The sequence below is a fragment of the Callospermophilus lateralis genome, chromosome 13 (assembly GCF_048772815.1).
Source record: "Callospermophilus lateralis isolate mCalLat2 chromosome 13, mCalLat2.hap1, whole genome shotgun sequence".
Lineage (NCBI taxonomy): Eukaryota > Metazoa > Chordata > Mammalia > Rodentia > Sciuridae > Callospermophilus > Callospermophilus lateralis.
Window position 1 is genome coordinate 39834379 of NC_135317.1, and position 24578 is coordinate 39858956.

Consider the following 24578-nt stretch of genomic DNA (forward strand, 5'->3'; position numbering starts at 1 on the left):
AAAAGGATTTGAAACCTAATCCCAATTGTTAGTAAATGTTACATTTACATAAAATTACATAAATCATCAATGAAGCCCTACAGAGCTCTTCCCACTTGCCCTGTTTGAGAGGATTTTTGCCATATGAATATTATGAAAATGAGTTTATGTTGTAATTTAGCATACTATTTGGAGACATGGAAGACCAATTTCAGTGAGAAACTGTGTGTGGTATACCTCCTGCAAGTCTGCATGAAGATACATGGATAAAATTGGAGAACTGACTAAGTGTATCATGTACCATCACATCCTAGATTTTCACACTGTTGATTTTATCCTGCACCAAGCATGTATTTCCCTTCTGTAGTGGCCAGAGCCCTTTGGGGGCTGTTTACCAGCAATGCTGGAAAGAATGAAAGACCATTGTGTTTGTTGTCCAGCGTGTTGAGTGGATATAACCTGTCTCTCAATTATCTGTTGGAGTCAACAGGAAGGAGTTAAGAAGGAAGCTGTGGATGACAGGCAGTGGCTTTGAAGAAAGTAGGAAATTATTTAAAGTAAAAGGCAGACCTCTAAGAAGAAAAGTCCCCAGTCACAATGACCCACACTGAGGGTGTTGACCTAGATTGTCTTAGCATGGCCCACCTTCCGCCTCTCATCACAGGTATGGCAGTATTGATATTGCTGCTTCTTGATTCACAACAGCTGTTCTCTTTGCTTATTCTGTTTCTAGAAGTCACACTGAAGGTGCACGTCAGCGACGCCAGTACCCACCAGCCCATCGCAGATGCGCTTATTGAGATCTTTGCCAACCAGGTCTCCATTGCCTCTGGCACATCAGGGACAGATGGTGTCGCTTTCGTCAAGTTCCAGTACAAGCTGGGCAGTCAGTTAATCGTCACCGCCACCAAGCATGCCTATGTGCCAAACTCTGCCCCATGGAAGCCAATCCGATTACCTGGTAAGGTGTTCTTAATCTTTGTCTAAAACAGACTTCGTGGTATTGGCAGATGATGCCGGAGTCAGAACAGAAGTGGTTTTGAAGGTGTAAGTCAGACAGTCAGTAAAATCTGTATGTTGATTTTCTGCTTACCTTTTGGGGCCCCGTTAGGTGGGGGGTAAATGGGGTCAACGTGTGAAGCTGGCTGCCATGTCACACACACACAGTGGAAGCAGAAGCTTGAGCGTTTCTGCTCGTCTCCCCACCACTTCACTTTGCACCATGATGACTAGTAGGACTAGGTGTGTAACTGGGCTTTAGCGCACAATGTCCTCATCAGCTTCTGGGGCCTTCTTCCTCTACTGTCACACCAGGGGCCCAAGTGCAAGGATGTCCAAAGGTCTTTCCCCTTTCCTGTTGGTCACACAGAATAGTGTGTCCACTTCCAGGAGCAAGGACAATGCCTAACACAGCTTCAACTCAAGGTAGGGTAGGTGGGGAGTGGCAGCCACGGGGCCACTCTGTCCTCTGACCTCAGACTCCACCAGGTACCCAGACCATACTGTTATGTTGACACCAAGACTGGTGAGTGGCAAAGCTGGGGCTGAGAGTCACGACAGCACAGGCTTTAGAAACCGACTGACTGGGCTCTGGTGCCCCCTGCAGAGGAGCCCTCTAGCTTCCATGCCAGTTCCGTAAATTGGAGCTAAGATTACCTTGTGGAGTGGTTCTGACTAAAAATTAGTCACCACAGGTAAACTACCCTACAGCACCCAGCACAGTAGGTGGTCAGTAAGTGCGTAGCATTGAGGGCAGTGCCAAGAAAAATACCCATGTCAGTGCTCAGCTCCGTCCTGCAGCACAGCCAGACACACTCCTTGCAGGGACCCAGCTACCCTGAGGATGTGTGACCACACCTAGAAGAGCTTTTTCTGCTTTATAAAGCCCCAGTGTCTACTCAAATTCGTAAAATTCTTTGTATTTCAGTTTACTTTTATAAAGTACCTACCATATACCAGTCACTGCCCTGGGCACCAGATCTGGAACTTGGCCTAGATAGTTTCAATTTTGGTTATGAAGTCAGCCATAGAAATGACTTCCATCGCACAGGGTGTTTTTAGTCAGGATTTTCCAGAGAAACAGAACTGATAGGTTATCTAGAGACATGGGGAAAAGGGGACTTACTAGGGAAATTTCTTCACCTGCTGATGGAGGCTAAGAAGCCCCCCAATAGGCCATTTCAAGCTGGAGAATCAGGGAATCCTGTAACATGGCTCATTCCAAGTCCAAAGACCCCAGAATCAAGAAGTCCAGTGGTATCTCGGTCTTAGGCCTCTGTGTTCACAATGTTTCCATAAACGGATCAATACATAACTTTGTTGTATTTGTGTTTCTGTTTAAAAATACCTTATTTAATATTCATTATGGGCTAGCATGGTATGAGTCCCCAAACCTAAAAGCCAGAGAACCTGGAGTTCTGACCTCCAAGAGCAGGTGAAGAAGGGCATCCCACCTCCAGAAGAGAGTGAGCAAGAATTTGCCTTTCCTCCCCTTTTAGTTCTATCTGGGAACGCCCCCGCCACACACACACTAAAGCAGATCTTTCCCAGATCATCTACTCACTGGTCAAGATGACCGAGCCTAAGCATTGTAACCAGGTTACAATGGATTTTCCTTTAGCAGAAGAGGATGTATATGCTTAGTATCTATAGAAGCTTTTAGAATATATAATGCAATGATTGAGAATAATTAATGCTTTCCACCTGTCTTGGCATCCCTTAATCCCGTCAAGTTGACATACAAAGTCAACCATTATGCAAGGTCAGTACTCAGATAAACTTATATACAGACACCCATATAGGATGCCAGGGGAAGAGGCTTAACCAGTGCTTGGGGGAAATGAACAGGGTTTCCTGGAGGAGATAGTAGGGGTGCTGAGCCTTAAGGTTAATAGATACCAGCATCAAAAGATGATGGTAGAAACAGAGAGACAGGACTCAGCCATTCAATGTGGGAAGCTGCCTTGGGAATCTGTATTTTAATAAGCAACCTTATCACTGCCACCACCAGATACTTCATGTATAAAAAATGTTCACTAAGTGTTGAGATCACTGAGTTATAGAAAGTGGATTTGATGTCAATAAATTGAGGTGATCATTTAGGAAAATTTAAGAGAAAAAGGGACAGACCTGAGAAATATTGAGCAGGCAGCATCCTTGAAAGGCCTTGGAGAATGGATGGGAAAGAGGTAAGGTAGAAGAGCAAGTAGAAGAAACTAGAGTTGAACCTCAGATTTCTGGCTGGTGAAACTGGACAGGACCTGCAAGGGGAGGCAATAGGCTTAGAAGACCACGCCAGGTTCCCCCAAGCTCCAGGTGCAAGCAGAGGTGAATGGAGACCCTAAAGGAGATCAGGGAAACCGGAGGAGAGGGACAGGTGTTGGAGTGGTGGCTGATGATAAGTTTAGTGTAATATATATTTGTTAAATTGCCTCTGGGGATACCAAGTGAGCATAACCAGCCTTCAGTTTGAAGTGCACTGTGGTTCCTAAAGAGAGGTTTGGGCTAGAAGTTTAGTTGGAGGATATCAGAAGTGTCCAGATGAGAGTCAAAACTATGAGGTGTACCAAATAATGGAGGACTGTGGGCCTGGGACAGAATCCTGAGAGCAAGCAAAAGAGGAAAGGACATATTTATTAGGTTCCATCTCACAACAAAGAAACACAGTTGACTTCATTATTTTCTATACTGTGAAGTCACTGGAAATAATCTAGGGAAAATTTAGACAGTATCTGCCTGTGTTAGGTGAACAGCCACACTAAGTCCAGTCAACTGGCATTATTTGTGGAAGTTACAGTCTATAAAGTTGCCTCAAAGATGGAGTTAGCACATACCAGTGCTATGAGGGAAGCACAGGGTATGTTTGTTCCTGGAGCCTCTGTGCTCACAATGTTGTATTTGCGTTTCTGTTTAAAAATACCTTATTTAATATTTGTTGTTGGCTGGTTAACATCGTGCTCATGACCCACAGCACTGTAGCTGAAGCAAGCTTTTCTATCATGCATATTTTCTCCATAAGGCATATCCCAACCTTCTCTCACTAAGGAACCTAGACAGCACTTCAGTATTAAGCTTAGGGCCATTTTTAGTAGTGAAATCACCAACAGAAAGTGGAAAAAAAATGTGAAAAGCTTAGCAGCTAAATAAATGGAGAAAAGGACACTTAGAGATGAGAGCTGAAACAAAAGGCAGAGTGTCGAGTGTCTCCACTGGAAGTGTGTGCATTGGGAGAGTCACATCTTTGGCTACTCTTCCCATAGGCATGTAAAACACCAAGAGCATTGATTTTAAAGTGACAAGTAAATTTTAGCAAGTAGGCACATTTGTAGAGATGGAATCCATGAATAATGAAGATCAACTGTGCTCCAGTTTTATTAATTTTGACTATGCTGACATGATGATTCTTTGAGAAAAAGAAACCATTTCCATAATATCCATTTCCTTAAATGAGTCAAATAATGGCAATAGTGTAGTTTAATTGGAAGAATTTTGGATGAGGCATGAAGACACCCAGTACCAGGCCCGCCCGCCCCTAGCCGGCCCCACATAGCTTGGGCCTATCAAGAGTTTCTGAGCCTGTGTTTCTTAGTTCTAAAATGAAATTGATTAAACTGGATAACTTCCAAGCACCTCCCCTGGTCTTTGATTATTTTATTCTGCTTGGCTTTTCAACATAATAAAGATACTCTTAACTGAAATGAGACAGGAAGCATCCAAAATTTATTGAGCCTCTTGTAAAAAGCAGAGTAGATTATTGCTTGTGTCACTTTTTTTCTTTTGTAGGTCAGATCTTAACACTTTTGGTATTTCAGATAATTGGGCAAGGAAGAGAAAAGAGCCAGGAGCCTTTTCTAAAATTAATATGAAAAAATCAAAACTAACAAATGTTTTCTATACTGTGTGCACACACAGTGTTTTAGTTTGCATGAGCCTCCTTATGGGATCTTGGAGTGAATTTCTTTTTTCATCCTTAACAATAGTTCCTAGAGGATGTGTTGAGTTTTTTTCCCTTTCATAGAAGTGGGTATAGTTTGGGGACTGGGGAGTCTAGCATAGAGAGAGCCCTCTTCACCTTTGGCAAACAGGAAAGCACAAATTTAACTACATAAAAATCCAATCCATCCACTAAAAACTGTCACTCTACATCTGAATTGTTTCCTTCTCAACAGCCTTTGTCTCAGCCAGAGTTATTACAGTGATCCAGGACTGTTGCAGTAGCCTCTGGCCAGGTTAATCTGCCTCCCCCCCTCCCCCCCCAAAACCACCCACTATGCCACTGAGCACTGCATCTGAAAATGCAAGTGTCTAGTTATATTATATGCCAGCCTAAAATCCTTGGGTGGCAGCAGATGGGAGTAAAGATGACATGCAGATCCTCCCCCGCTGCTATTGCTCCTTGACCTACCTCTTGGTCTGGCTGCCTTGGGCAGTTGTCATTCCCTAAAAGAGTCTGGCCTCTCTGTGTTTGTCCAGGCTGCTATTTGATTACCATCCCTCACTTGGCAAGCTTGTCTTTTGTCTTATAAAGCCCACCTGGACTGTTTTCTGTTTTTCCTGCCTCTTCCAGATGAAGTTAGATGTTCCTTTCTCTCAATTTATCAAAAACTAAGGGTCTGTGGGGCTGGGGATATAGCTCAGTTGGTAAAGTGCTTGCCTTGCCTGCACAAGGCCCTGGGTTCAATCCCCAGCACCAAATAAACAAGATCTAACTTTAAAAAGCGGGGTGGAGGGTCTGGTTGGGGGAATGGCTCAGTGGTAGAGCACTTGCCCAGCATGTACAAGTCCCTGAGTTCCATCCCCAGCACCACGAAAAAAAAAGTCTACTTGATATGAAGAGGACCTCTGGGCATCAGTCTGAGATGTGTAGAAGTACCATCTACTTGAAACTCCTGGGGCCTCTCTGCCACTTCCCACCCTGGGTACTCAGTGGGTTTGGGTGCCTAGTCCCTGGCCTCCTGCTCCAGGAAGCCCCTGACACACTCAGCAGGTTCAGCAGGCTTATTATAAGAATCATTTTTTCCCTCTTTTGAGAACAGTTTGCCAGAGCAGCTGCCCCATATACCATGTTTAGGGGAGAAAAGTTTTCAAAACACACTGCAGTGGGTGGTCACGTAACTCTTGAAGGACATGCCCATGGGTAGTTCAGAGCTCAGGGACCCCCGTGCCAGTCAGACAGAGTGTTCTGGGCCTAGAAAATGCTTTAACGCTCTGGGCAAGCTCTGGACCAGAGCAGCACGTGGAGAGACAGAGTGTGGCACTGCAGCATTTGGAGGTGAACTATTTCCCACAGACATACCCTCCACAGTGGTCCTGTCCTTTCTTCCTTGCCACTAGGTGCTCTATGCCATTAGACAACAGGGTTATTGTTAGAGGTTACAATAACTAGGATTTAACCATGTTAGGGCTCCTCCCGCTAATGGAACCACCCATGGCCAGGCAGGCAAGGCACAGGCGGGAGCTCCCAAAACCCTTTGTTGTAGCAGTTTCTTCTCATTCTTCCTCCCAACCATGTCTGAACTTTGAACCCCTGAAGTAAATTCTCTTTTCTGTTCATTTTGATATTCAAGATGTAATTCATGTGCCATAAATGCACCATTTGTGCAGCCACCACGTGGCCCCTGGTTCCAGCCTTTTCCACCCCCACCTGGAATCCCATACCCTGACTTGCTGTTCCCTACCCCTTCCAGCACCTGGCAACCACTCATTTGCCTTCTGTCTCTTGGATTTGCCTATCTGGATATCGCATATAAATGGAATCAGTGTGTGGCCCTTTGTGCCTGTCCATGTTTGTGACACTCCCTTTTGCAGCTGCAGAGTCCTGGTGAGTCACCCTGACCCTGAACTGCTCCTTTATGTAGTGCTGGACATGGGGGGCAAAGGTGTACCCGTACCCACCCATGCCAATGTTCACGCCAGGGGTGTCCCCTTGCCCCCCAAAGCAGTTCTCCAACTCACCACTCCCTCTGTTGTGGCTGCCTCCCATCCCCAAGTGCCACTGCCCAATGCTATAGGGAAAAAGTCCAGATGGAACTGTCAGAGGACACAAAACTCAAAGCACAAACACTAAACACGGGGCTTCCTTTGAAACCCCTCTTGCTCCCTGCTTTATGCCACCAGGCCTTCACGCAACCTCTGCACGCGGCCGAGCGATCAGATAGATCTCTTGGTCGCCACTGGATCCCGGCTCCTGAAACATGTCTGATGTAGGAAAGGCTCAATAAACGTGTTTAGAATTTGTTAAAAACTTAAGGATGCTGGGCTAGGGACTTGGCTCAATAACACAGTACTCATGTGACCAGAGCCTGGGTCCTTAGGTTCCATCCCTAGCACTAAAAACAAATATGTAAACAAAAACACTTCACAAAGCTCACCCTCACCCATACTTGCCCCACCAGCACTGAATAGGCAACAGGCAGTGTGTTTTGAGCAAAGGGCCTGAGATCACCCCAACTTCTGTGACTTAAACCACCACTTCCCCCATAAAACACTCCCCACAGTGACCAATCCAAAAGTTCCTGGCATGTCTGTACTACTTCCTGTTTATGGATGAATAATATTCCCTTGTGTATATATAATACACTTATTTTTTCTATTCATCAGTAGACAAACATTTACCTGGTTGTATCCAGAGTTTGAGCTCCAGAGTTCAAAGCCTGGCTCCTTGCACTTATCAGCTAGGTAATGAAGGGCCCATTATTTCCTCACCTTTAAACCTATTCCATTACCTATAAAACAGACATGTTAGTAATAGCTAATAACACTTGAGAGAGGTGTTTCAATATTTAGTAGACAAATGGCCAAAACCAAAGGATTTAGAATAATGTCTGCCTGTTATAAGGGCTTGGGAATGTTAATGATTATCATTATTCTATAATGCATGTTTTTTCTTATATCTGTACATTCTACCCAAAAATGTATAAGCTTCATGAAATTTGTTGTTGGTACTTAAGCAGTACTTTTTAAATGGCATAAGTTCTCTCATGTTATTAGATTCCAGGATATGGGGCAAATATTCTTTTACCATGAGGCACACATGATCTAAATACATATTTAAAATTTTTTTCTTAATATCTAACATTACGAATTCTGTGCTTACATAGTGTATGCATTAAGTTTTTAATATATTCCTAGTGCAATGAGGCTGTTAATTTACTAAAAACTTTTAACCAAATTTGTCTTTTGACTATTGTAGGGCAAACAATTTGTATATAAGAGATTGTAAATCTCTTGTGGTATTTTGAAGGGCTTTTACTAATCATCTTGAAAAATCAATATTATCGATTGATTTGACATCAGAAAATTAAAAGAATGCAGAGTACCTAGAAAACTAGAGGGGCCTTTGGATTTGAATGGTCAGAATAAACTCATGTCCATCTTTGTTCCTGCAGTATTTTCTTCGCTAAGCCTTGGCCTGCTTCCAGAACGATCTGCTACTCTAATGGTCTATGAAGATGTTGTCCAAATAGTATCAGGATTCCAAGGTAGGTTTCATATTTAAAAAGGGAAGCAAGAGTAACTTGGGGGCCGACTACTCAAATCTCATGAGGGATCCCACATGTTGGTGGATGGTCACAGAAATGAATTTATCCACATCTGAGACATAGCGTGTTTTGTCCCGGTGAGGTCACAACACATCTAAATTTTGATTAAACTACCTCTTGACTGTAACCTTATTTCTGTCAGACCCATCCTTTAAGTGTGTGAAGGGAAAAAGGGGATTGTCCTCCATCTCCTCTCCTCTCCAAAGGAGAGATTGTTAATTTTGTCTGTGTCACAGTCCAGGGCACACCTGGCTGCATTTCCTAGTGGGCGCGGTCAATCTCAAAGGCTAATATGTGTCCAAATATTGCTTTCTCCTCTCCCTTGTCCCTTGTAGGCCCCACAGAGTCATTGATAGCCTCTGCTCTTTTCCTCCAGCGCCATCTTTGACACTGGTTCCCTACAGGAGAAAACATGTCATTTCTTCCCTTTCCGTCTGTCCTTAGTGAGGTATTTGTGACCAGTGCTTAAATCTGTAGGATCCAGAGTCATGGCCACACTGTATTGACATCATGGCTGTCTGACCTCCTTGTCACCTCTTCACTGTCACCTGCCAGCCTCCATGTCTCCTCTCAAGGCTCTGAGGGGTTTCACGAGGGATTGCAGAGTCCCTGTCCTGTGTAGTCTGTCGGCAGTCACCCTCTCCCCATGTAGGGGTGTGTGTGACCTTTTCTCCTCTTCTCACGTCTCCATGAGTCAAATGCAGTTACAGTGAAGCTGACCCCCAGCCCAAGTCACTGCCAGTCACTGCCCCTCTGCCTGCACTGCCATTTGCACTGCCATTCCCAGGTGCTTCCTCAGGTCCTGGTGAGTCTCTGCAGTTGCCCGCAGCTAGCATGCTGGTCTGCAGTCTTTGCAGCAGAATTGGAGCTGAAATACAGAAGAATCAAATAGACTTCATGCCTTGAGTCTCTCCCTCTCTGGCCCCCCTTTACCAAAGAATAAAATCAGTCTCCTTCCTGAGGACCCACAGGTCTCTGGGATCTGGACTCAACCTCCCTTCTAAGTGTTCTTCTCCCTCATGTATTCTGTTCCAGCCTGAGTTTCTTTTTCCTATTTTCTGTGTGGAACATCCCACCTCACTTTCCTTCAGTGGGTTTAGAAGAAGGAAAGAATAAATTCCATCTTCAGACCCTCCCTGGACAATAAGGCTAGCTTCAATGCCCCATGCTCCAAGTCCTTCCTGTATCTCCACTGGAGATGAGAGTTGTGCCAACTGCCTTGCCTTGCAGCCTCACCTGCCAAGGGCTTGGGATCATGTGACTCCATCCCTCCAGGCCATGGTGTCTGGATCTGGAGCAGACACCCAGCATAGGGGTAGCCATTCCATAGAGTGTCCAGGGCTTGGGACCTGGCTGAAGTCAGCAGCTCTGACCTCTCTTCCTTTTACCCAGACTGAACTAAGACTCCAGGAGATGTAGGAATGGCAGCTAACTGGTTCTGAGATGCAGGCTGGGCCTGTGCCCTCGCCTGTGAGCCAGTTAGAACAGAAAGGATGAGTAGGAAGAGGAGGCCATTTGGAAGTAGGTCAGAAGGAGGCAGAGCTGGGGTTAGTGGAGTCTTGTTAATGGCACTGGAGTGAGAGGGAATCCCACACAACACTCCTTCCTGGTCATCCCAGAGCTGTCCTCAGCCCAGGGCCAGCTGGGCCAGCTCCTGCACTTTCAATACCCAACGGGTCCTGTCCTCGGGTGCCCACAAGCCCCACTATCCCTTTTTGTTCCTCAAATCCTTATAAATAACCCACCAGCCAGGGGCTCTGGATCCTTTAACAACTCCTCCTTGTCTGCCAGGCTTGGTGGCACACTCCTCAACTAAATTTAAAACCCAAAGGGCAACAACTGTGTTTCACTATCTTGGTACCTCCAGGGTCTGGCCCTGTGCCTGCCTTGTGACAGGTACCCAGTGAGTAATTCACTGATGGAGTAAACAAATACAAAAAGACAGCCAAAAGCCAACTGCTTTTTTGAACCTCCTTATATAGACAGCTTATTCCATGGTCAGTATTTTTCTTGGTTATGAATGCTAAAACAAAATGCACACTCACACTCACCCCCCCACACACACACTCACACACAGTACTTGAATAGCTCTTTCTCTCTGGAGCAAGAAGTGTGATCAGATAAGTAAACCCAAGGAGGTAAGTCATTCAGGTAGTTTTCGTTAGCAATTAATTTATTCAGTCTATTGTATCTCTGTCTCCTGTTGCTAACCAGAAATTAACTGAGAACCATTTCTTCCTTTTGTAATCCCATTTCCATGCCAGCTTCTTAAAATTACAGACGTTTTGTTAATTTTCTTAACTTACCTTATTTCATGAGTTTCATAACATTTACTTGTACTATTCCTTGGCCTGGCACTATTATAATAATAATGGATGGGTTGCCAGTTGGAAGGAAAGCACTTCCAATCTCCAAAACCAACGTATCACTGAATTTATGAAAGATATAATGTTTTTATTCTCAAGCTGGTCCTATGTGGTTGCATTTATTATTTTTTCAGCGGGTTTAGAAGAGGGAACGAATAAATTCTTGCCTGCTCAGAAATGTGAAGTGCTGTAAGCCCGTTTACTCGAGCGTGTTGCTTGGAGGGTCTGATGTGTCAGACAAGCCTGGGAAAAGGAGTAGGAAGTATGACGGCGGATCATTTGTGAAGCTTCACACGGAGCGCGTGCTGTGTGAGATGATGCTGCATTGTTTGATGTGACACTAGAGGAAAAGCTTCAAGGAAATGAAGGCTACTCGGGGAGAGATGGCGATGGGAAGAGAAGGGGAATGGACGCATTGTTCTCCCCAGGCAAACTCTCAACGCTGCAGCTGGGGTTTTGACTTTAAAATGGTGACAACCAAATAAGATAGAGAGTAAACTCACGGTAATGAGAGTTTTTCTATGAAAATAAAATGATGATCTGCTTTCTTCCTTCTGTGATAGATACTTTGTGATATTTCCATAAAGTCTGTTCTGATTCATCAATAAGACAGTTTCTCATCAAACTAGGTAGGATTCTGTACATGCCTGCAAACATCCAAGCTACAGTAAATGCATGTTTCCAATGGAATTGGCCTTAGCAGTCATCACCCCTTGCGTTTTAAAAGTCAAGGAAGTGGTTGTCTTGTTAGTGTTGGTATTCTTTTATAAAGAAAGCCGGGAACAGTCTTATAACAGTGAAGAGAAAGAGTGGGGCGGGCAACTGAGTAACTGGTCCGTTAGAGGAATTTCCCTCAGCAGAGGCTGTACATGAAAATGTGCTCTTTGTTGTAAAATGCTGGCAAATTGATTCTTCAGTGCAATGAGAAGAGAATGGAAGAAGAGAACATTGAACTGGGGACTAACGTGCAGCTCTGCCTCTCAGAGGCCTGAGTGCCATCCTGGGAGAAATGGCCCAGAATGTGATGACAGTGAATAGGAAGATGAGGCAAGATGCCCCAGACTGCTCCTGGCTGTTCATCTGTCAGCCGGCCAACTGGCACCACCCAGACCAGCAGTCTCCATCCTTGGCCGGGCCTCTTCACTGTGCCCTGCACAGTCCCTTTTCTGTTCCTCAGGACATATGCCGGAAGCCTCTCCTGCACCCACCTTCATGCCCCATCTCTTAGCAGTGACCTTGCTGATTGTTTCAGAGTGAAAAATCAAGGCCTTCGGGGCATGGTGGCTTAAGTCCCCTGGCTTCGGCTCCCTCTCTCACAGGGACCTGCTCATGTTCCTTCCTGCAGTTTGTCTACCCCACTGAGTCCCTTCACATTCCCACTGGGTCCATTCCTCATCTCCTCCTCCTTTCCAACCTTCCTCCCTTTGTGCAGGATCTTGCATTGTTCTCTTGGAGTTCTTTCTCAGCTCTGAAGATTGCTTATGCCTGCCATTTAAAGAGAAGCCCTTCTTACACCTTCCTCAGGTTACAGTCTCTTCATTTCCTTTCCCTCCCAAACTGGAGACTCTCCCCTTGCTTGTGCATTCCTTCAGGCTCCCTTTTACTTGGCCCCAGGCTATTCTTTAGAAATTTCTCTTTGCTGAGTTTAGCGGAGCTGGAATTGCCAGATCCAACAACCCCTTTTGAGTCCTCCTTCTGATTGACTTCTGCCCGGCTTTAATCCCTCCCCATTGCTTCCTTCTTGACTCTCCTTTCTCCTTCTTTACCATCTCTGCCCATCACTTTGTTCCTTTCTTCTCACCTCCCTCAGTGGTTCTTACTCCCCTGGCCTATCACTTAGTCCAAAAATGATTTTCAACTTGAGACACCTCTTCTGTGTCAACCCCCCAGTGTCACTGTCTTTATTTGGAGCTTTGTCATTTCTCACTTGAGCCACTTCATAGCAGCCTCAGCATTAGGCCCTCTCTACCCATAGCCATTCCCCACCTGCTATCAGAATTGGGTAAAAACAAATATCATTGTTTCACTCCTCTACCAGGAACTCCCATGACCCACCCTGCAGGCCCACTCAAGTCCAGCTCTTGAGTGGCACACACTGTGCCCTTCACAAGCTCATCCTCTGCCCCTGGGTTCCAAGCAGTCTGTGCTTGGTGCGCACATTTCCTTGGCCTCTGGGCATGTGCTGGCCTGTCAGACATCTCTCTGTCTCTTCCCATCTGCCTCCTCACGTATTCCAGAACTTACGACACTATGATTAGTAAGCCATTTCCACATTTGCCTTCTCGACTCTTGAGTCCAGGAACACAGAGGCTTTGTCCTTTACCTCTTTATATCTCCTGTGTCCATGACGCAGGAGACTCTCGGCAGGTTTGGGGGATCATTGTGCAGATTCTCAGAATATATAGAGAGTGGTTAACCAATGGGGCATTTAGCATCTGGGACATTTTGGATGTCCCATCTTGAGGGCTGCTACTGGCATCTAGTGGGTAGAAGCCCAAAATGCTATTAAATGTATAACAGTGCACGGGACAGCCTGCATCCCAACACAGCATTACCTGGCCCAGAGCATTGGTGATCCTGCTCTAGTTGGAAATACAGCAAGTTGCCGAGTATAGCCCATCTTCTCATTCACTTCTGTAAGCACTGCTGAGTATCAGGTGTGGTCAGGACATAGTGTAGTGCATTCCACAGCACACCTGTCTTTAAAGAAGAGGAGCTGGTAAAGTAATGCTTATCCTGCGCCTTATCCTGCTCCTGAGGCACTGTAGGGCACTTTACATGTATGTTCTGAACTAACATCACAACAGCCATATTAGGAGATGGGTATGATTCATTTTCATTTTAATGATAAAGAGCATGAAGGCCAAAGCTACTCACTGAAAAGGTGGTAGAAGAAGGTCCTAGGCCTGGAGTTAAGTGACTCTACCACCCATTTTCTTCTCTCATAGTGCCTCTGATTAGGGAGATATACAAATATCCATATAAACATGGCACAAGGCACAGTCATGTTTGGACTATCCGGGAGACACAAATGGAGCTTAGAGCTTGGGATGGGGTCAAGAAAGGATATGGAAAGAGGTGGTATTTGAGAAGCATTTTGGATGATATGTAAACTGTGAGAATAGAAACGGTAGGCAGAAATCTCAGACATGAAGATGAGCATGAAAATACATAGAAACACAGAATTGTGTGGTCCTTTTTGGCCAGATAACTGGGGGCTGATTGGTAATTGAGCATCTATTTTGAGGTAGGCATGGGATAATAGAAAGGGACACAGAAGTTTGAAAAGATTTATGCCTCTTACAAGCAGAATGACTTTGGCCAAGTTGTTTAATTTCTTTGGGCTTTAGTTTCTTCACCCATAAAGAGAGAAGAGAGTTCCTTCTACACAGGGTTGTTGTATTGTGTGTGTGTGTGTGTGTGTGTGTGTGTGTGTGTGTGTTCTTTACCTTCCCCTCCTCTACACACACAAACACACACACAACACACACACACACACACACACACACATAGATAGATAGCATATATATAGAGAGAGAGGTATAGATTGGTGCTTTAGAATTAAGAATGTATGTTATAATTTATAAAGTTATATAAGTTATATATCACACATATGTATATATGTATGTGTATGTATATAACATATAACTTTATAAATTCTAAAGCACCAATCTGTGCCTCTCACTTGAAAAGGAAGTAGTAGTTTTGGTCTCTAGGACATGATTGGTGTGGTATCTTAGAACAATCTGTGTGTGAGTAAGTGAAAGGATCAGTGTGTATCTCGGAACAGAAATGGGGTAAGACTGAGGCAGGGGGACAGTTAGGAGAACCTTACAATAGTTGAGGAAAAGCTAACAGAGGGTAACAAAGGGTGGAGGCAGAAAGGGAGGGAAAGATGATGTAAGAAATGTTGACGAAGGCAGATTGGCCAGTCTCGGCACTTGAGTGAATATGAAAGATATTAGAAAAGGAAAATGATGATATTGACCTGGAGCCAAAACTGGATGTTGGGGAGGATGTGGGATCATTAAATGAGAAAGTCCATGATGATTTTGGAGTGCAAGATGGGCATCTGGGTAGAAATACCCTAGAAGTAAAGGGGAAATGCAGATGTGGAGGTTAGAAAAGAGTTCTGGGCTGGAGAGGACAGTGATGGTCAAGGTTATAAAAATGGAGGGAACTCACTAACGAGAGAGTAGAGAAATGGCAGAGGCCATGAACAACAGCCCTTTAGGAACCATTTCATCTGGAGGCAGGAGGAAAAGAAAAGTACTTGCAAAGGGAAAAGCAGACTCTGGGGAGAACCAGTGTGCAGGGCTATGAATGCCAGGAAGGAGGGGGTTCGTGGGTGGGGACAGCAAACAGTGTGGACCATTGTGAAGAGGTCGGTGAGGATAAAGACTGAGAAGTGGTCATGGGGTTTGTGGATTATGCAGTCAACATTTCTAGCATATGTTGAGGGTAAAAGCCACGTCATTGGAGGCTGGGTAGAAGAAGAGAAGTCACTTGCTTCTGGGTATAACAGAGTCAAAGTAATGTTTGATTGTGATTTTTCTAGATGGGGAGGAAATGAGTCTAATTGTTGGTGAGGGAGGAAAAGCCTATAGACAAAGAGGTTGTGGACAAAGGCAAGAGTTGTTGGTGCAGCCACCTCTTACAATAAACAAGCAAGCAACCATAGGGGTAGGGGTTGGGGTTGACCTTGGAGGAGAGAGAAGTGCAGAGAGGAAATGGAGGACCTAGTGTTTTCAGCAAAGTCAAATCTAAGCATTTTGAGGATGAGGATGGAGCCCTGAGTGTGAGAAGAACAGGAGAAGTTTCAAACAGCTGCTGTGAGGAATGTGAAAGAGGCGAGCAGGGTCGACCTGCAGGCTGGGACCTTCTTCAGCCCCATTCCCACCCAGTCATGTGAAAATTTAGCAGCTTTAATACGTGAAGATAGGCCAGCCATAACCACTCCCCCAACCCACATATACCCATTTAGAAATGTTTAGGCTGTGGCTTAGAATAACCTGTGCCCTTAGATTCCTCGGATGTCTCTATCGCTTCACCAGTCATGGGTTTGGGCTGCGGTCAGCTGGGGGAGCATGCTGGGCCCCTCAGCAGACGTATCTGTGTCATGGCAGTGACAGTGAGTGTCAGAGCCACTGGGCCAACCACTTCCTTCCTCACAAACTTGCCCTAGCATAGCCCCCTAGATATCTCTTGCTCTAGCCACAACAGAGAGGCCCCAAATGTCTGTCCAAATTGTCCCGCTCAAGGAAGGGAGGGGACACAGAAAAGGGAGGGAGAATAGAGAGATGCATCCTCCATCCAAATGCATGATGTATGTGATCTGCTCAGGAGTAGAAGGAGGGGAGAGTGAGAATAGGAATGATTGGGAATGAGGCCCAAGGCCCCCCAAGGTCTGTGGTCTCTAGGCTCCTGGCCAGCTCTGAAAGGCCTAGTTGGTCAGTCTGTGTCTCCCCTCGTCCACCAGCAGCCTCCCCTTTCTCTGGTCTGTCTGAGTAAGTCTCTGTCCCTCACCCGCACAAGGATCTCAACCCTCGTGTCTCATGGAGGCTGTGTGCCCAGACCCCACTCCTTTCTGTATCGGCCAGCCTGGGCAAGGCCCAGCTCCCCCCTCACCCTGTCACCGGTAGGCACACCATTCTTTTCTTCCTGTTCACCATATCCTTTGCTTTCCTGGTGTGTGAAGCCCAGGCCCCTACTCAGCAGCGTATAACTAATCACAGCGTTATTTTGACAGAATGGCAGCAGAGAAATGCATGTCCCCATTGTTGAAAAACTGAGGAGCCGTGACTGCTGGTATGTAGTCAGGGTGAGGAGATGAAAAGGGAGAAGGCTGACTTGGACTTCCTACCTGGGGTGGGGCTGTGCAGCTTGTGTGCGGCCCAGGGGAGGGAAGGGATTAGGAGCAAACTGCTCCCAATAGGACACACGGCCTTCCTGGGGACGGTGAGGAAGCTGGATTCATTGCAGACCAGGGAAACAGCAGGAGTGAGAGATGAGTATTCAGAAGAATCAAAAGAAAAGAAAACCTGGCTAAGAAAATGGAGGACATGTTGAAAGATACAGATGCCCTCACAGAGGCTGGTATATCGCAGCGTGTTTGTTTTAGGGATGTTACAGAATGTGGACGGTCTGCAACTGCACTGATGGATGTGGGCAGTGAGTTTCAGTGGAAGTGACCTGAGATAGGACCGTCGTGACTTTGGGCACCTGGCTGCAAGGGCTCTGAACCTGGGCCTGTGTTTCACAGAGGACAGCCAGCCAGAGGACGGAGCGTATCAGTGATTTTTAGGAGGTGGAAGGAGCCCTGTGACCGTTCACCACTGAGGTCACAGGCAGCCAAGATGACCCTATCCAAGATAAAATTTTATCAGTCTTTTGGGCTTTCATGGTTTCATCTGTAGAAAGAGAACCTTGGACTCATTGATTCTTCAAGCTCTTGCTTCTTCTAGAATACTTCTGGATAGGCTCTTCCTCCCTTGCAAGTTAAAGGGAACCCTGGGGTGGGCTTAAACACCACCCACTCCTGGCAAGGCTGGTATACTAGGCCAGCTGTGGGTTGGAAAGAAGGAGCCTTTGGCTCAGCTTCAACCTCATGCTGGGGTAGGATATTACAGTTTTTGTCTTAATGATGTTTCTGCTGGGTTTATGCAAAATTACTTCCCAACTTCACATCGTGTGACTATCGCCACCGCATTAGGTACAAACAAATTCAAGCTTTGCAATCATAACATCTGGAAAAACGTAAACCGCAGGTGACATCACAAGGTAACTGTTTGGGTACACCAGCCTTCTCACAAAGGAGCAGGACTTGGTGAAGAGGCATGATTTTGCATCATTTCATTATAAAACCTGTGACATAATCTGACACAACTCGTAAGCACCCCTGAGGAATAGTCGGGCTGCCAGATGGCAGCTTCCACAGGGAAGAGAGCAGTCATACTGGGGGGCTCTTGTCTGCGATTCTTTCCAAGACTGAACACTTCATCCCTTTGCTCTGCTTCACTCCGGTCTCTAGAGTTAAACCAGATTTTGCCAGAGAGAGATGAAGGATGGGTTTGTACCAGTGTCAAGGCATATCTCTGGCATTGTTTGTGTAAAGAGATTAATTGTCAAATGCTTGTTTCATTTACTCAGACTTTCCCAAAACGTTACCCGATCCACAGGCAAATGTCCTGCAGTGACGAGACTGTTCACAAATAGAACTTGGAAAAAGCTTTTTGTTAAAAACCTAAATAACATCCTGTGTCAAAACAATTGTGACAATGGGCTATTATTTCTCGCCCCATAATAGCATGTTGCCACATTTTTGTGTCCTGCCTGAATGAGGGATGGGAGGCAGCCTGGGAAGGAGCCGGGTGGGGAGGCAAGTGGAAACCCTGGAGAAGCCCCTCCTGGTTTGGCATTTTCTGAAACTGAAACAGCTCCTCCTCAGGGACGTAACTCAGAGGTTAATCCCTGCAGGTGCCCGGCCACAGCCTCGCGTTCATTTCCAGAGAAGGGCCCTGAGGTTGCCTGAGAACACCAGCTACAGCGACCTGACCGCTTTCCTCACGGCTGCCAGTTCTCCCTCGGAGGTGGACAGTTTTCCTTATTTGCGAGGATTAGATGGAAATGGAACAGGTAATTTGAATCTCTTTTCTCATTTTCAGGTGGGAGCTTCTGGGTTTTGTTTTGTATTTGTTGGTTTTCAATACAGCTGGAAGCATAAGCACCGAAGGGAAAAAGAGCAGAACTCTCCCCACAAGTTCAAGGGCATCTGTGCTGTTAGGTTCCACCAGCGCATTTAACAAATTCAGTCTGCACTGCTGCCGAGTTGTGTTTTAGTGAATTGGTCTCCTCCAGCCTTTCTGCTGGTTCCAGATGCCGGAAGTACCTTCTCTAGGCTGTCCTTTGGTGAATTATATTCAATTCAGAGAACATTTTATACTTGAAATGGTATTTTTTTTTCTTTTTACATATGAGATCAGTATTAGGGGATTTCTGCCTCCCTGACCTTCACCTGGTCCCACTTGCCTCTGGAATATGGGCAGCAGCCTGCCCAGCTGCCCTGGAGGAGTTCCTAGCCACCTCCACCACCGTCACAGCTGGGAGGAGAAAGGGTGGCACTGGGCCTCATTTGCAGATGAGCAACAGCACTCCACACCCCACCAGCCCATGGGACCCTAAGTAGCAGGGAGCTCCTGTTCTTTATCATCTGTGTCCATCCAGTGTTCTCCACATATTCCCTCTCTCTGCACTTGCTTTCTCTGCCTTTCTTTCCTTCAAAGGGGATTGGAAAGGGCTCCGAAGAGGGGGGTTCCTTGGAATGTCTCAGGATAGCCAGGCTTTGATGTTATTTGGAATCTCCTGGCAGATCTCTAAGTCAGCTCTGTCATTGTCATTATCATAGCCTGACACATATCCAGCCACAAGATCAGAGTAGCCAAAAGCTACCAGCCAGAGAGTAGGGAATAATTCCTTACCAGAGAAGATCTTCATTCATACCCAACAGCGCAGTTCTCCAGGGCACTTGGTGACAAAATGGTCCTCATTCCTCCCACGGTGCACAAGGAGAGAAAGGTTCCTGAAGCCCTAAATTGTCGTCTTGTCTGCCTCTTCTTTCCCCCAGTTTAGACTAGATACAGCATAAAATTGAAAACCAGAGGCTGTTCTGAGTTAAATTGTGCTGGGTCTGTTACTGCATTTCCTAGGGACACTTTCATTGAACTTTACGTAATTTTCCAGTACTTTACATAAATTTATAATTCTGAAAAACCTTTTAAACCTGAAACATTTTATAGCGTATTAATAAGTTTCTTGTTAGAGATGAAGGTGACCTGGTCATTTCTTATTCACTTTTCTTCCCTCTGCGGTACTTATTTTGAGAATTGTTTCTCCCTTTAGTTTTTGTGTACTGGTGGTGTGATTAGTTTGTCAGTCCTTTGCCATCAGACAGATGTGTGTCATTTTAGTAAAAATTCTTGGGGAAAAATATTTACTTTTACTTTAAATGTTCAAGAGAGAAGCATTGTTTTTCTCCTGCACATTTGAGACCATCCTAACTTGTTTCCAATGTCCCCAACAAAAGGGAACACAATCATAAAACCCCAAGTCAGAGGTACAGCCTCATTTTTCAGAGCTCATTAATTTTTCCGTGTCCTGCTTCCAATAGCTTTTGAATAAATGATGAAATCTGAGAAGACTTGGACAAGAAGAACACAATGACACAGGACTATTGATTTTAGAGGAGTTTATTTTATTTTAAAATCACTCTGTTTCACAGGGAAGAGAGAAGGTCTTTGGAAGGTGACATTAAAATTCTTTTCCACTGAAATAACTGATGAATTGACCTAGAAAGGATAGGCCTTCTCTGAGACCTACCAAGAAAGGCATCCAGCCCGCAGTACAGTCACATTCGCCTAGAGGGCCTAAGCTTGGGTGCCACTAAGCACCATGAGCCTGAGGCTCCTGAGCTCCATGCAGGCCTCAGTCCCAGCTTGGGCACAGCTTCTCTTCTGCCCCACAATTACTTGCCCCTGCTTTATAAAAGGCATCTAAGAGATCTCAGCTTAGAGGGAGAACCCAGACCAGATGTGCCTATGGGATGAGAGGTCATATCTGTAAGGTCAGCAAAGGTGGAAAGAAACAGAGGAGCATGCAAAAGGGATTAGAAGGAGGTTTTCTTGGGGTGTCATAAGGGCAGTTGTGTCCAGTTTAGAGAACATAGAGAGCTCAGCCACTTCCCACTCAATCTTTCCAGTCCCTCTGCTCTGTGGCTTCCTGGCGTCACAAGGAGTTGCCCTCCTCTTCCGCAGGCCAAAGACATTGTGCCTTCCAGCATCACAGTCTCCCTCGGGCTACTAAGAAAGCACTGACCTGCTCTATGGCATTCCCAAGGGGGCTTAAAGGAATAACTTCTGCTGGCAACTCCAGGAAGACAGAGAGGGGACAATAAAGGATCAAGTTGCCAGTTGTCCTACAACCCCAAAAAGTTGGTGACAGGCTGATTATCCTTTACCCCAAATACTTGGGCAAAAATATTTCAGATTTTTGAAGAGGGTATTTTTTATATATATATATTTACATAGACATTACCAATTCAGTATCATGAGACTTAGAAATCTGGATTTCAGATTTGATCTGGAATCAGGAGCAGAGCACAGTGGCTCACACCTGTAATCCCAGCAGTATGGGAGGCTGAGACAAAAGGATCACAAGTTGGAGGCCAGCCTCAACAATTTATTAAACCCTCGGTAACTTAGTGAGATCTGTCTCAGAATAAAAAGGGCTGGAGATGTAGCTTAGTGGTAGAGCGCCCCCTGGGTTCAATCCCAAATATCACACACACACACACACAAAATTTTTTTTCCAGATCAGGAAATTTTCCAGATCAGAAAAAACTCCTCCAGACTCAACCCTGAAACTGGAGGAGGATGCAAAGCCAAAGAGAACCCTGGTGGCTAAGCTGAACTGTTCATGTTACAAGTAACTAATCAACTGGAAGCTTGAGATGAGACCACTATCTTTTAGCTGCCCATCGTGCTTCCCACTCCTCCTGTGCTTTGCCCTGACACCTGTCAAGTTACATCAAGCTGGGGAAGAACACCAGGCACAGTGGTGCACACCTGTAATCCCAGCTGCTCAGGAGACGAAGGCAGGAGGATCACAAGTTCAAAGTCAGCCTCAGCAACTTAGTGAGGCCCTAAGCAATTTAGCAAGACTCCATCTCAAAATAAAAAATAAAAAGGGCTGGGGGGTATGGCTGAGTGGTTAAGCACCCCTGAATTCAATCCCCAGGACCAAAAAAAAAAAGATGGACAGAAAGGGAAGCCTAATTATATAGAGAACTCAAAGAGTGGAAAGGAAATAACTTAGCCCCTAAAGTATGAATCATTTCAGAACAAAGAAAACAGGAGGGTAGAGCATCTTCAGGGAGGCGTCGAGTAGAAGGCCTTTAATGGAGTACTGATGAAGCAGAGAGGCTTCCAGAATGCAGGTGTGACTACCTACCGTATTTTAAGGGACCTAGAGAACTTCTAAAGGGACTCTCAGTGACAGGAACCTAATGCATATTGCGTTCAGCTAATATGCTCATTCCTGCAATGTTGGCTTACTTCTGAATGTTTACAGCTGAGAATATTCATGCCCATACCCTTGAGAAGGCATTTAGCCCACCCTCCTTAGCTGTGAAGATAAGAAAAACAGTCCTAGAGGAGCAGAGCAACTTGCTAGACTCTGTGGGTAGATCATAGCAGATCTGGTTCTGGAACCCCACTTCCCTGGGACAGGAAGGTACAGGATCATGGAAAGGAAGAATCAAAAGATGAGGAAGGAGGAATGAGAGAGAGACCATTTCTAATGCTTCCTGCTCCACTCACCTGCTGCCTCCCTTACAGAGACAGCCCCCAGAGGGCTGGATGGAGGAGAACAGCCCTCCCTAAAGGAAGACGTTAGTTCTAAATTGTTTATATAATAGAGTCCAATGAGTTGTTTAACCTCTCTGTAGTTTTGATTTACATCTCATCCAGCGGCTCTGACAAAGCCTAGAGTCAGGCATGATAAGCCTGGCTTTGCTACTATGTCATCGTAAGCACTTGGCACATGTTATCTCCCAATCCACAGGTATTTTAACCAGAAACATGGTATATTCTGGGATTTGGTTTTCTTCATCCTAAAACAAAATGACCAGACTAAAAATAAAAGTCTTCTCTTCCTTTGCCTTTCCCTCATTGCTAAACAGAGATGAAAGGTTCTGCTGTCATTGACTGTCCAGAAGTTGCTCTATGAAGGATTTAGCTATAACTCATTGTAGAAACTCTCAAATTCACATTTGTTTTCAACATTTTCATTTGTTCCAAAGTAGAGGCATTAGCTCAGATAGATGGGTAAATAAATGTACAAGTAGCTGAATAAGAAACCTATAGATCGTATTCTAACGTTGCTTAAATTTTTTATCACTGTCATTTTCTGTTCAAGGAAAGATGCAAAATTATGATAGAATGCATTTGTATGATATTATATTTTACTATAGAGAACCCTAAAATGGATTGCTTAAGTGTGTAAATATTACCTACTCTCATAAGCATTCTCTAATTTATCAGGAGACAGTCATTAAAACATTGGCTTGAATAAGGCCTCTAATGGAGGGTAAATGGGATATTAAATTCCTTTTAAATAGACCAAAATAACAGTGGCAACTAAAATAAATCATAAATACTTCAAGTCCAAGTTTTAATAGAATACTTTTAGCAGAAGTTAATATTTTAAAGCAATCCTTGAAGAAATTTATTGTTTTCTTTTAAAAAAAAAAAACAGTCTAAAATATTTGGTTTCACTGTGGTCATCTGTTGACTTATGTTATTATATGTGTTATATATATTGGAGCTTACTTTATGTAGAAGTCATTTTCAATGATTTCCACATATTCCTTCACTTTGCATTTTAGAAAAATCTATCCCTTTTGAGGCCCTTTTGGGGAAATGGAGCATAATAGATAGAATTGGCAAACCCCAGCTTGGAACCTGGCTCTATACTATTAACTAGTATATGACCGCAGGGTAGCTACCATTACTGCCCTCTCTGAGCCTGTGTTTTTATGGCTACAATGGGGGTTTTACCTGCCTGATGAGGTTATGATGAGGATTATAGAAACAGTCCCTGGTATGTAGGGACTATTTTTCCCAGGGTTTCTGCAGCCCCAGGTACTTAGTGAAAACATGATGGAAACTGCCTCTTCCTTCTAGGAAACAGCACCAGGTATGACCTGACCCCCGTCACAGCTGTCAGCGTCCACTTGCTCAGCAGCAATGGAACCCCAGTGCTGGTGGACGGTCCCATCTACGTCACCGTGCCGCTGGCCACGCAGAGCAGTCTGAGGCACAATGCCTACATTACAGCATGGCGGTTTGACCAGAAGCTGGGTAAGCAAGGGTCCTGTGTCACTGCAATTGGCTGCAAGACTTTGTTACTGTTCGGTTTTCCTTCTAAGGAGCCCGAGGAAGTCTGCTTTCCTTGTCATTAGTGGATGCTGCCGCTCCCAGTGCATTTATGGTTTCTGGTGGGTAAAGTTTGCTCCACCATGTCCTTCAGCCACTCAGCTGGGAGTTTCATTTCTTTTTTTTAATTTTGCACATTTAAGCTAATTAACTTGAAAAGAACCTTTAAATGTGATGAGCTAAAATCAGGTCTCCTCATCTTTATCCTTTTATTCTTCAGGAGGTTGTAGATCTCTCTTGGTGACATGGTCTCTTTTTTTTTTTTTGTCTTCTGAAAAAGGAAACATATTTGCCAACATTTTACAAAGCAAATAAAAATGACTTATTATCCTACCACCTAGTGAAAATCACTAATAGGTTTTGAATCCTACCTGGTCATTTCACTTGCACATGTGTGTTAATTATCATTTGGTGCCACAAAACAAATTTCCCTAAAATATAGCAGCTTGAAACAATAGTGAACATCAACCATCTCATGGCTTCTGGGGGTCACAAAGCCAGGCACAACTGAACTGGGTGTTTCAGGCTTAGGATCTCTAGCAAAAGCTGGCAGCCAGGGCTCTGGCTCATTGCTGGTCATCTTAAGCAGGATTCAGCTGAGACCAACAGGTGAACTTCCCAACTCACTCACATGGTTGCAGTCAGACCTCGGTTCCTCACCAGCTGTCAACTAGAAGCTTCGGTTTCTTGCACAGGGGCCTTGC

General features: G+C 45.0%; 1 protein-coding gene across 2 annotated transcripts in view; it reads left to right on the forward strand.

Moving 5' to 3' along the window:
- Positions 1 to 24578, forward strand: part of Fam171a1 (family with sequence similarity 171 member A1) — a 115800-nt gene that overhangs the window by 65143 nt on the left and 26079 nt on the right. For both annotated transcript variants that reach the window (XM_076831868.1, XM_076831869.1), the window contains exons 2-5: positions 713 to 940; positions 8367 to 8459; positions 18362 to 18520; positions 23623 to 23799. In XM_076831868.1, the coding sequence (XP_076687983.1) occupies positions 713 to 940; positions 8367 to 8459; positions 18362 to 18520; positions 23623 to 23799 (657 nt within the window). The remainder of the gene's footprint in view (positions 1 to 712; positions 941 to 8366; positions 8460 to 18361; positions 18521 to 23622; positions 23800 to 24578) is intronic.